The sequence below is a fragment of the Oryctolagus cuniculus genome, chromosome 14, assembly GCF_051225735.1.
Source record: "Oryctolagus cuniculus isolate XC-2025 breed Fujian yellow rabbit chromosome 14, ASM5122573v1, whole genome shotgun sequence".
Classification (NCBI taxonomy): domain Eukaryota; kingdom Metazoa; phylum Chordata; class Mammalia; order Lagomorpha; family Leporidae; genus Oryctolagus; species Oryctolagus cuniculus.
Window position 1 is genome coordinate 52,144,409 of NC_142880.1, and position 12,334 is coordinate 52,156,742.

Here is a 12,334-nt window from a genome sequence, read left to right on the forward strand (position 1 = left end):
TCTAACAATTTTTCTTCTTCTTCTTTTTTTTTTTGACAGGCAGAGTTAGACAATGAGAGAGAGAGACAGAGAGAAAGGTCTTCCTTTTTCTGTTGGTTCACCCCCAAATGGCTGCCACGGCTGGTGTGCGCAGCACCCATCTGAAGCAAGGAACCAGGTGCTTACTCCTGGTCTCCCACGCAGGTGTAAGACCCAAGCACTTGGGCCATCCTCCACTGCCTTCCCGGGCCACAGCAGAGAACTGGACTGGGAGAGGAACAACTGGGACAGAATCCGGCACCCTAACTGGGACTAGAACCCAGGGTGCTGGCGCCACAGGTGGAGGATTAGCCAAGTGAGCCATGGCACCGGCCTAACATTAATTCTTCTAACTCATGAATGTCTTTTTTTTTTTTTTTTTTTTTTTTTTTTTTGAATTTTAAACTGTTTTATTTTTGTTCTGGAAATTTTATCTTTACTAAAAACCTTTTACTGTAACATCAACAGACATATTAATCCACTGAGACTTTGTATAAACAAATACTTTTGAGTCATCATGATACATTTTTCAAGGTTTTCCACACAAAACTGCTTAAAGAATATTTCCAACCATATTGCTGATTTTAAAATAAACAAAGTCTTTCTCTTTTAGGAGAAATGTTCTGCTGTGACATTATCCTTTTACCATCTTCAGTGTAAATTCTGGGTGAACCAGGATGGCCGCTTCCTGTCCCGTTCGATGATCCTCTTGCCCTGATCTTCTTCAGATGGTGTCTCCCCCGTGTACAGCACCACAGTCTCTACCGTAGGAGCCTTAAAAGGGCCTCCTTCTTGTTTTCCTATCTGTTGTCTGATTGCTGCAGTCTCCTTACGCACTTTCTCATAGCAATAGCCACAAAGGACGTGCTTCTGTTTCAGGTGGCCACATTCTGGACACACGTCTATATTATTCTTAACTTTAATAAGCTTATGAGGATTTCTTCTCCTACACCGATTAACTTCAATGGTGCGTCTGTTTTTAGGAGCTGCCATCCAAAAGATACTGTCCAAAAGGCTGGAATTCTCACTCTCACTGGTATCCTTTGGCTCTGTAAAGATGGTTGGTCCCTGGACTGCTAATGCTGGTTCCCATGGCACACGAGGAAAGCCTGGGTGGCCCAGTTGAAGCTTCCGCTGTAGTTGCTCCCACCAGTTTCGGAACAGTACCCGGAATGCCTGGTGCTGCTGAAACATCACAACCAGCACGGGCGACGCCATCTTCGTCACCTCATGAATGTCTTTTAATTTACCTGTGTCTTTTTAAAACTTCATTCACAAATATTTTATAACTTTTAATTTGCTAGCTAAATTATTTATAAATATTTTATTATTTTTGTTACTATTGTTAATTGGGTTGTTTTCCTAATTTCCTTTTCAAAAGATACTAATTTATGTTGGAGGCAAGGTAACAGAATAGCAAACAACATCTAATCTTGAGTGATTAACAAGAGGACTGTCCAGAATGTTATACTGGCAATTCTGGTGCCATATTCAGACTCATAGAGTAGGAAAGTGAGCAGACATGATAATAGGAGTGGAGGGTGACAGCACTCATGTAACTTATCATGTTCACCAACATAATACTTCTGGGCTTACATTGTTCTCTACTTTTCCCTTTATTGTCTTCTTGCTTCTTTCCTTTCATTTCTAACTTCTGTCCTTTACTTCTCTTTCTTTGCTCCCCTCCTTTTCTTTCTTTCCCCTTCTTCATTTCTTTTTACAAGATATGTATTCTTCCATTTTCTATATTCATTGACTTCTCTCTTGAGGCTACCATACTAACAAAGCACTAACAGACTTTCCACTAATTTACTTACAAAGTAGAATGTGGCATGCAAAGACTGAGCAAACGTAGTATCATAAATTTGAATTTGGCAACTATTTCGACAATAAGCTGTAGTGTTCTTCCAGTGCACGTTTTGAAAGCTACCTATGTTGGGGGCTGGCACTGGCGTAGTAGGCTAAACCACTGCCCTTTGGGCAGGCATCCCATATGGGCACTGGTTCCAGTCCTGGCTGCTCCACTTCCAATCCAGCTCTCTGATATGGCCTAGGAAAGCAGTGGAAGATGGCCCAAGTACCTAGGCTTCTGCACTCACATGAGAGATCTTGAATAAGTTCCTGTCTCCAGGCTTCAGATCACCTCAGCTCCTGCCTTTGCGGCCATTTGGGGAGTGAATCAGCGGATGGAAAACCTTTCTCTCTGTCTCTCCTTCTCAATGTCTGTATCTCTGCCTCTCAAAAAAATTAATAAAACCTTAGAAAAAAAACTACCTATGATGCCTTTCTCTACTGCTGCTATTTTAAGTACACTCTATTCCTTTATAGTATGAATTTACTTTAAAGATATCCAGAATGGTTTCAGTAACTGGCAATCGCTCAGAAAGTTTTAAATAGCAAGTCTATTTAACATTGTTGATTTGCATACTCAAAATGCCAAGTATCAGTTCTTTGTCTCTTTGATAACATTCTAAATAAACGCATTATCTTTAGCTCTTTGTGCACTACAAATACAAAAGGTCAACATGTAATTTTAAGCACGTTACCAAAAGTAATTTTCCCTTCTTTATGTTCTAACTTGGGAAGTGATGTAAATAAACAAAAATAGTTAGAAATTGAAAGACCACTAAATTTCTTTTTGATAGAGGAGACTGTTATAGCAATATAATATTAGTGAATGTCGCTCCCCCTCTTTGTGGAGGAACGACACAGGACCCTGCGCTGTTCTTTCATCTGCTCGGCCCTCCCTGGGTTTGCTGCTGGTTCTTCCCGGGTTGGCTGCTGTCCCTTCAACCTCCTTGGAAGGGCGGTTCCCCCTGGCCACTTTCCCCACTTCCGCAGGGGAGCGGCACACCGCCGGCCGGCTCTCTCGGGGGCTGCACAGGTGTTCCTTCAGATAGATGTTCCCCTTAGATGTTCCTGGTGCATGCCGTCTCTCTCCTCCTTTATAGTCCTCCTCTGCCAATCCCAACTCGGCTGCCCACACGCCGAGTACGCTGCTCTCCTCCAATCAGGAGCAGGATCAGCTCCTGGAGGTCATCACTCAATTTGGCAAGAGGCAGCTGCGTAGAAGCTGTTTTCTCCTCTCCCAGCGCCATATTGTGGGAGAGCCGATGCATAGAATAAGTCTTAATTCCAGTAACTTAGTCTAGTCCGAGTTGCTCCCCACAGTGAATATGATAACGGGGCAAAATTAACTCGGAATTCTGTTGTTACTACATAAATGGAAGCTACTGTACTGCACTTTCTTATGTCATGCACATTTCATTAATTTTTTTAAAAAATATTTGATTTATTTGAAAAGCAGACTTACAGAGAAAGACACAGAGAGATCTTCAATCCTCGGATTCACTCCCTGGCTGCAATTACCAGGACTGGGCTAGACTGAAGCCAGGAGCTAAGAGCATTTTCCAGGCCTCCCACATGGGTACTGGGGCGCAAACATTTGTACCATACTTTGCTGCTTTCCCAGGCGCATTAGCAGGGAGCTGGATCAAAAGTGGATCACCTAGTACTCAAACTGGCATCCATATGGGATGCTGGCACTGCAGGTGTAGATTTTACCCACTATGCCACAATGCCAGCCAGCCCCATGTGATGCACATTTTAATGGAGACTACATATTTATTCAGATTGCTAAGACAGTATGACTGAAATTACTGTACCCTAAAGACAGAGCTCTACCATAGGAGTTAAATAAACCAAGCTTTTGTAATTTAACAGCATATATTTATACTCTTTTAGCTTATGCTTAGTCTGCGTGCCCTCATCAAACTGATTATAAACTCATGGAGTTCAACTTTTTAAGATTTATTTTTTTGGAAGGCCAAGAGACACAGAGATAAAGAAATAGAGAATGTTTCGTCTGCTTATTCACTGCCCAAATTATCACAACAGCCATGGCTGGGCCAAGATGAAGCCAGGAGCCAGGAATTCAATCCAAATCTCTCCTATGGGTGACAAGCACGTAAGTACTTGGGCCATCTTCTACTGCCTTCCCAGGAACATTAGCAGAGAGCTGAACCGGAAGCAGAGCAGTCAAGATTCAAACCTAGGATTTGAAATACCGGCCTTGTAGGTGGCAATGTAGCTCACTACAACACAGTGCTGAGTGAGCCCTCCAAGAGTTTGCAAAGGTTAAATATACCATACATATTAAGCCCAATGTCAGAATGTAGTTAACGTTAAAAAAGTGTGAAAACTGCTACTATTTTTTCTTATTATGAAACTATTGTATTGGTATTCTATAGAACAGATAGAAAAAATTAATCTTGAATATGATCTAGCTCCTCAAATTAAAATAAATAAATGCAACAGAAATTAAAGATTGTGTATAAAGCAATCAAGAAATAGAAAGATACATGAATTAATTTTTCTAATAATTGGATTATATTTAAGATTAAGTATTGTGACTATTTTTCTCATTAGGGAAATGATGTCATAATAATAGAGGAAAGGTACAGAATAAAATACTTTTAAAATATTAAAATCAGTGAAACAAAATGGGCATTTATCCTACCTGTTAGGAAACCAATATCTTACATCACAGTATCTGGGCTCTATTCACAGTTTGAGCTTCCTACATATGCACCTGTGGATGTGGTTGTGATGGCTCAATTAATGGGGCTCCTGTTATCCACACAGGAGACCTGAATGTGCTCCCATCTCTGGCTGACATTGGCCCCAGCCCAATTCCTGCTATTTTGGGCATTTGGAGAATGAACAAATGGATAGGAGTTTAGGAGTTTCTCTCTCTCTCTCTCTCTGTCTCTCTGTCTTATTTGCCAAATAAGTAAATAAATACATAAATTTAATGGTATCAGACAAACTATAATCATAGAGCTGAGAAGATATAATCATTCAGGTTTCAATTTCTTATGCATTAAAATGTTAAAGCCAGAAACTTTTTGTTTTTGTTTTTGTAATTATTTATTTATTTAGAGGCAGAGTTAAGAGAGAGAGAGAATGAGAGAGAGAGACCAAGACAGAGATCTTCAGTCTACTGTTTCACTCTCCAAATACCTGCAATGATTAGGGCTGGCCAGGCCAAAGCCAGGAGCTAGGAGCTTCAACTGGGTCTCCCTCATTGGTACATGGGCCCAAGTAACTGGGATGTCTTCTGCTGCTTTCCCAGGTGCATTAGCAGGGAGCTGGATAGGAAGTGGAGAAGCTAATGGGATGCCAGGGCTGCAGGCAGCAGCTTAACCCACTGCGCCACAGCACTGGTCCCAATAAATAAATCTTTATACAACAACAAAAACTAGAAGTGACTACTGGACTCCCCATAACTCATAAGAGAGAAAGAAGAGGAAAACACAAAGAAACAAGTGTTTAACCCCTGACCTTGAGCCAGGGGGAAGCATTTTCCATGGAAAACATGAGAGGAAGGGCTAGGAATACAGAGAAAGGATCTGAATTTGTGTCCACTGTTCTATTTATATTCTTTCATTTACTCTTCACAAGTAAATAAGGTAATAATTTTTATATTTAATTCCCAGTACTTTAAAATATGATTTATAAATAAAAACTGTGTATTTTAGGGCTAGTATTATGGCGCAGCAGGTTAAGCCACCACCCGTGATGCTGGTATCCCGTGTGGATTCTGTTTTGAGTCCTGGCTGTTCCACTTTTGATCCAGTTCTCTGCTAACATTCCCAGGACTGCAGCAGAAGATGGTCCAAGTTTTGGGGTCCCTGTACCATGTGGGAAACCTGGATGGAGTTCAACTTGACTCAGCCCTGGCCATTACAGCCACTTGCGGAGTAAATCAGCAGAAGGAAGACCTCTGTGTGTGTGTAAATCAGTCGTTCAAATACATAAATAAATCTTTTTAAAAATGTGTATTTCAAAGTATGCAATGTCATGATTTGATAAATATATGTATACATACTATGAAATGATTATAATTATTAATATAATAACATTAATTTACATAGTTATTGCTCCTTCTGCACATGGTGACAACACTTAATATTAACTCTCTTAGCAAATTTTTTTTTTTTTGACAGGCAGAGTGGACAGTGAGAGAGAGACAGAGAGAAAGGTCTTCCTTTGCCGTTGGTTCACCCTCCAGTGGCTGCTGCGACCAGCGCGCTGCGGCCAGCGCACTGTGCTGATCCGATGGCAGGAGCCAGGTACTTCTCCTGGTCTCCCATGGGGTGCAGGGCCCAAGCACTTGGGCCATCCTCCACTGCACTCCCTGGCCACAGCAGAGAGCTGGCCGGAAGAGGGGCAACCAGGACAGAATCCGGCGCCCTGACCGGGACTAGAACCCGGTGTGCTGGCGCCGCAAGGCGGAGGATTAGCCTAGTGAGCCGTGGCGCCGGCCTCTCTTAGCAAATTTAAAGCACACATTACAGTATCCTTAACTGTAGTCATCATGCATATATTAGATCCCCATAGCTTACTCCTTTTAAAATGGAAAGTTTGTTCAATTTGACTATTACTCTCAAATTCTGGCAACCACTCATCTACTCTCTGTTATTATGGATTCAATGTTTTTTTTTTAGAATCCACATTTAAAAGATATCATGCAATATTTGTCTTTCTGTGTCTAGCTTATTTCAATTAGCATAATTCCCTCCAGGTTCAACTATGTTGCCACAGATGGTAAGATTCCTTCTTATTAAGGCCAAATGGAATTGTATTGTATGTGTCTATAGTGTGTGTGTCTGTGAATACACAATAAATGACACATTTCTTTTATCTACTCATCTGTATATGGACATTTACATTAGTTCCATAACTTGGTTATTGTAAATAATGGTGCAATCAATATGGGAATGCAGATAGCTAGCTCTTTGAAACAGCAATTTTGTATCTTATGTGAGGAAGTTAATATTATTATCATCTGTGTTATACCCTGCCTGTGCTTCATGAAGCTCAATCAATTAGACTTACAAGATATAGACCATGCTTAGCCATGGCTTCAGTTAGGATTCAGATAGGAAATATAGCATGGCAGTAGGAAAACCTCAGGTAGTTTTAATTTTCAAGAGTTGTAAGAGAAGAACACATGGTACTCCAGAATTATTCTTTGCTAGATCCATCTGATAACCCGGGTACAAGGAATACAGACCACAATGGAGGGATATCCCTGTCTTAGAAGCCTCATGCCTCAACTAGGAAGCAGTACTCTTATAACCATCTGAAGGGCAATGCTTCCAGAATCTGTGCAAAGGCAATGAATGGAGAGTTTTCGTGCCCTCAGTGAAACCCCCAAATTATGGCTCCCCACTTATAGCCCATTCGTATGTCTTCATGACTTGATGTCAGTGTCATTTTCTGTATTAAGTTAATGAGCAATGCAACCAAGTAACAACTGGTATTCCATTTACATAGAAGAAAGAGATCAGGATATTGTTTTTCTAGAGAATGTAAACAAGGGATTCCCTAGCATTTTACCCTACATTACAATACAGCAATGAGGAACTTGAATGTCAAGGGGAGAAGTGATGTTCCCCAAGATCAAGTACTGTTATGTGACAGCATGTGGTTTAATTTCTTTTTCCATCAGACCCTCAATCCTTTTGAAATTCTTATCTCAGTCACTTGTGTCAACATCATACCTGTTCCCATTCCTCCCACTTAGAGGCCATGACTTAAAATTGCATTCCCTTTTCATAAGGCACACACGCTTTCTCCATCCCAGCACATGAAAGCTCTGATGAGTTCATGATAAGTACACTCACTGTGAATATAATATTGAGATATCCACTACACATGGTGTGTCAACTTTTGATTCAGTATTATTTACACCCAGAAATATCTTTAAAAGAAAAAAAAAAAAAAAGATAGTTGGGGCCGATGCTGTGCCATAGCAGATAAAGCCCCGTTTGCTGCACTAGCATCCCTTATGGGCACTCATTCATCCCAGCTGCTCCATTTCCCATCCATATCCTTGTTAATACATCTGGGGAAACAGCAGGAGATGGCTCAAGTTCTTGGGCACCTGTGCTAGCGTGGGAGACCCGGAAGAAGCTCCTAGCTCCTGGCTTCAGATCAGCCCAGCCCTAGCCATTGTGACCATTTGGGGAGTGAACTGGCAGATGGAAGATCTTTTTTCTCTGAGTCTCGCTCTTTCTTTGTAATTCTGCCTTTCAAACAATTAAATAAATCTTAGAAACAAAGAATTAAAAAATAAATAAAAAAGAAAATTTTCTTTTTTATATTTTTGTACATCTCATTTTTATAAAAGCACATGGATTTTGATGTTTTTTATGCCAATGGACATTTTTCAGTGATGAACAAATCCGGCCATTTATTCTTGAAAGACTTAGAAGTACCCAGGAGTAAATTGTAAGAAAGCCAACAAGTAAAGGTGAATTCTTTCTTTTTTTCATATGAAGGTTTCTCAGAAAAAATAGAATGTTTGTGGGGAATGCATTAATCTGCCTTTTGAAACGAAATATTTAATATTTAATTAATTGCTTTTATGCAATTTTAAACAAATACCACCTGGTAGACCAAGCCCAGTAATCCTTAAAGGAAATAATCTTACAAACAACAAGGAACACCAAGGTTGATCTTTTTCCTCTCTGGCCACAATACTGCTGCCATAATAGTGAGAGTCAGTCATCGTCACCCAAAGGACCAAGAGTTTAACACATCATCAGTGTTCAGAATGCTCCAGTTTTAGGTGCTAGCGTCAGAGTATTGACTGAAATCAATAGAGGCTGGATCACCAGTTCCTCCAACATGGTGAAAATGTCGCCCTCAGACACTGCCTGGAGTTTTCTCTCCCTGTGTGATGGGACCATTACAAGTGATGGTGCCAGCATTCTAAAACAAATCCAAGTACTACATCCAGCAGGCAGAATGCTGGTGGGGCTATCTAAGGTCTAAAAATACAGAAACGGAGATGCCACCACATCAGCAGTCATCGTTGCTGGCTGTCTCATAGACTCCTGTACTAAACTTCTTCAGAAAGGGATTCGTCCAGCCATCACTTCTGTGTCATTTCCAAACTCTTTGGAAAACAGTCTTGAAGCCTTAAAAATGTATATTTATTTATTTGAGAGGCAGAGTTAGAGAGAGAGGGAGAGGCAGAGAGAGAAAGTCGTCCAACCTCTGGATCACTCCCTAAATGGCAGCTACGCCTGGAGCTGGGCCCATTTGAAGCCAGGAGCTTTTTCCTGGTTGCAGGGACCCAAGCACATGGGAAATCTTCTGCTGCTTTCCCAAGCCATCATTAGGGAGATGGGGCCAATATGGGATGCAGGTGCCACAGACAGAGGCTTACTCTACTAGGCCACAGCACTAGCCCTGGTGTTGAAGTCCTGAGTGACATGTCTGAACCTGTGGAACTGACTGACAGAGAAACTACATCAAATAGTGCAATTCTTCACTAAATCCATGAAGTAGCTTGATTACTCAAATTAAAGCACAATGATAATATTTAAAATAGCAGAAAACAATGAGGGCAATGATAAATTAGGTTATATATACAAAGAAGTATTTTAAAGTAAGAATATAGCATAGTTATTTTTACAATAGCTTTTAAACAGTAAGAGGAAGATTATTTATAAGTAAAGTGTATATCACTCAAAGGGAAAGAAATATTAAAGTCTATTATATCATAAATAAAAACTAACCAAAGCTAAACATACTACAAATAAAACAAGAGAAAGAATAATACGTTTATAGTTTAAGGATAAGGGAGCTTTTCACAAATCAAAAGTTCAAACTTCATAAAGAAAAACTTAATGTATTTATTTAGAGAAAAATTAAGAATTCAGACCAAAAGCCACACATAATAGGAAAAACTCCAACTGATTCTTAAATGTGAAAAATTATGTTCATCATCAGTAAAAATAATACACACCTTTTTAAAGATATATTTGAAAGGCATATGCAAATTTAAAAATAAATTATGCTGCTAACAATTAGATAAGTAACATTTTAATATTTTAACTAGATCATATCTCCAAAGATTAAGGAAACAGCAAACTTATTTATTACTCATATGACTATAATGTTATGGCCAATTTGGTTTGTAATATGGCAGTAATCCTAGAATTAAAGAAAATTAAACTACCTCCAATATCACATCAGTGGTTGAATCATTTCTAATAATTATAATAATTAAATGAGAAAAAATTAATGTGTATAAATAAGGAACTAGCTAATTAAACTTAGATCACCCTATATCTGTCAGCATTACACAGAAGTAAAGAGAAGATTCAAAGCTCTAAGTACTAAAATAGAATATCTTTAAGATGAAAAATTAGTTGAAAAGTATATTGAGAGAATAACTCCATTTATATGAAGGCAAAAGAGCTACCCAACACTATTAAGCAGTTCCCTGTCAACAGACTGCAAAAACTATATTGTCAGATGTGGAAGAACATAAAAAGTATCCCATATGTGTATACTGACAAACTGACTTTGAGATGTACAATATTCAAATAAATTGACAGTGACCAAAGGGAATAAGCAAAAATATATTTATATAGTTTTATATTAATATAGTTTTATATATTATATACACATATGTTATTTTATATATTCACATAAATAAATAATAGATTTATGGAGCTGTTTATAAGTGTAAGTTATTTATATATGTAGAGAGAGAGCGAGAAAAAGAGAGAGAGTGAGACTGCTATCAATGCACTGCACTACAACATAAAAATAGAAATAAAAAAAAGCTTAAATTTTGGATTATATGAAATTATAGATGCAGGGGCCAGCACTGTGGCGTAGCAGATAAAATCACCACCTGCAGTGTCAACATCTCATATGAGCTCCAGCTGCTCCACTTGCGATTCAGCTTTCTGCTATGGCCTGGGAAAGCAGGAGAAGATGGCCCCTGCACCCACGTGGGAGACCCAGAAGCTCCTGGATTCCTGATTTGGATCAACAGAGTTCCGCCCATTGCGGCCATCTGGGAAGTGAACCAGCAGATGGAGGACCTCTCTCTTTCTCTCTCTCTTTCTCTCCCTCTCTCTTCCTCTATGTCTCTGTAACTCTGCTTTTCAAACCAATAAATAAATCTTAAAAAAAAAAAAATTGGAGATAAAAATAACGAATTCCTCCTAGGATTGCACACCTGAAGCTGGGAAAACTGCATCATTTATTCACTATCTTCCTCCATTAGTGGGAATTTTCTCTTATAGGCGCTAACTCTTCCACAATTTAGAAGACACTTTTCTAGGTTGAAAGTGTTTCTGTAGCCCTGGAAAAGATCCCAAGACAGTCAGCAGAAAGGCAAGGCAACTGCTAGCAACTGTAGATGAAATTTTAAGAGCCAAGGGGCTCCAGAGCTACATGCTCCAAGGAACTGGCATGAGTTCTATGGCCTTAGAGACTGTTGAACAACTGAATGCTGATAGATGAAAGTCAGAGACCTAAGGGACAATCCCTAATCCCAAGGAGTTGATAATCAAATACGCAATTTAGTGAAGATAGACCCCCTATATGTAAAACTCAATAATAATGCAAGAGAGTCTTATTGTAAAATGTGTGACCTAGTCGAGTGTTGTAGGAATTAATTTGTTTAAAGATCCATCACCTATCCACATTAAAATCTCCTTTTAGGCAAGGGACATTTAAAGCTTTTGTATTGTAAAGGTGGAACATGCAGCACATACTTGATAGATATACACATGCTCCTGAAGATACAAAGGAGAGTGAAAACAAGGACGACTGAAGAAGCAGTGGAATACAGAAAAGTTCAGGGAGAAATTCGGGAAAGAGATGCAACACGTGAGTAACTGACAAGTCATCTATGTAATATTTATAGCTGCTTGTTAGGTTGGTTTGTTATTGTCTAACACAATATTTTAGAAAAGGAAGAAGTCGAAAGTATTTATTTAAAAGAGAGACAACCTTAACTACCTCCAAATTTCAAATCAATAAAATGACCTTAACCTTCCTTAGAGTCTGCTCTCTATATCTGCTTACTCTGCACCTTGGATTCAAGCAAACACATTATTTGAAATGTTTAGAAAAAATTACATCTGCACTGAACATGCACAGACTTTTTATTTTCAGTATTTTCTAAATAATTATTTACATAACATTTACATCATGTTGGTTATTAAAAGTAATCTAGAGATTATTTAATGTATATAAAGAAAGTGTATAAGGTATATGAAAATATTGCACCTGTTTATATAAATGACTTGAGCATCCATGAATTTTTTTTATTAGTGTTAGTTCCTGTAACCATTCTCCTGCAGGTATTGCAAGCCAAGTGTACATCTGAATCAAAAGAGTGGTAACTTAAGTTAGTTAATTTCAGAAGTATATTTCTATTTGAATTCTTTTTTTTTAAAAGATTTCATTATTTATTTATTTGAAAGCAGAGTTATAG

General features: G+C 38.9%; 1 protein-coding gene across 1 annotated transcript; it reads right to left on the reverse strand.

Annotated features, from left to right (window-relative positions):
• Nucleotides 1-553: 553 nt before the first annotated feature.
• LOC100355548 (large ribosomal subunit protein bL32m) lies at nucleotides 554-1,254 on the reverse strand. The gene has a single exon (XM_017344662.4). The coding sequence runs from the start codon at nucleotides 1,234-1,236 to the stop codon at nucleotides 670-672; it is 567 nt and encodes a 188-aa protein (XP_017200151.1). The 5' UTR covers nucleotides 1,237-1,254; the 3' UTR covers nucleotides 554-669.
• Between the last annotated feature and the right edge of the window lie 11,080 nt (nucleotides 1,255-12,334).

What these genes read in the sequence shown, in the direction of transcription:
- LOC100355548 (XM_017344662.4), bottom strand. Translation starts at nt 1,236, where the DNA reads ATGGCGTCGCCCGTGCTGGTTGTGATGTTTCAGCAGCACCAGGCATTC.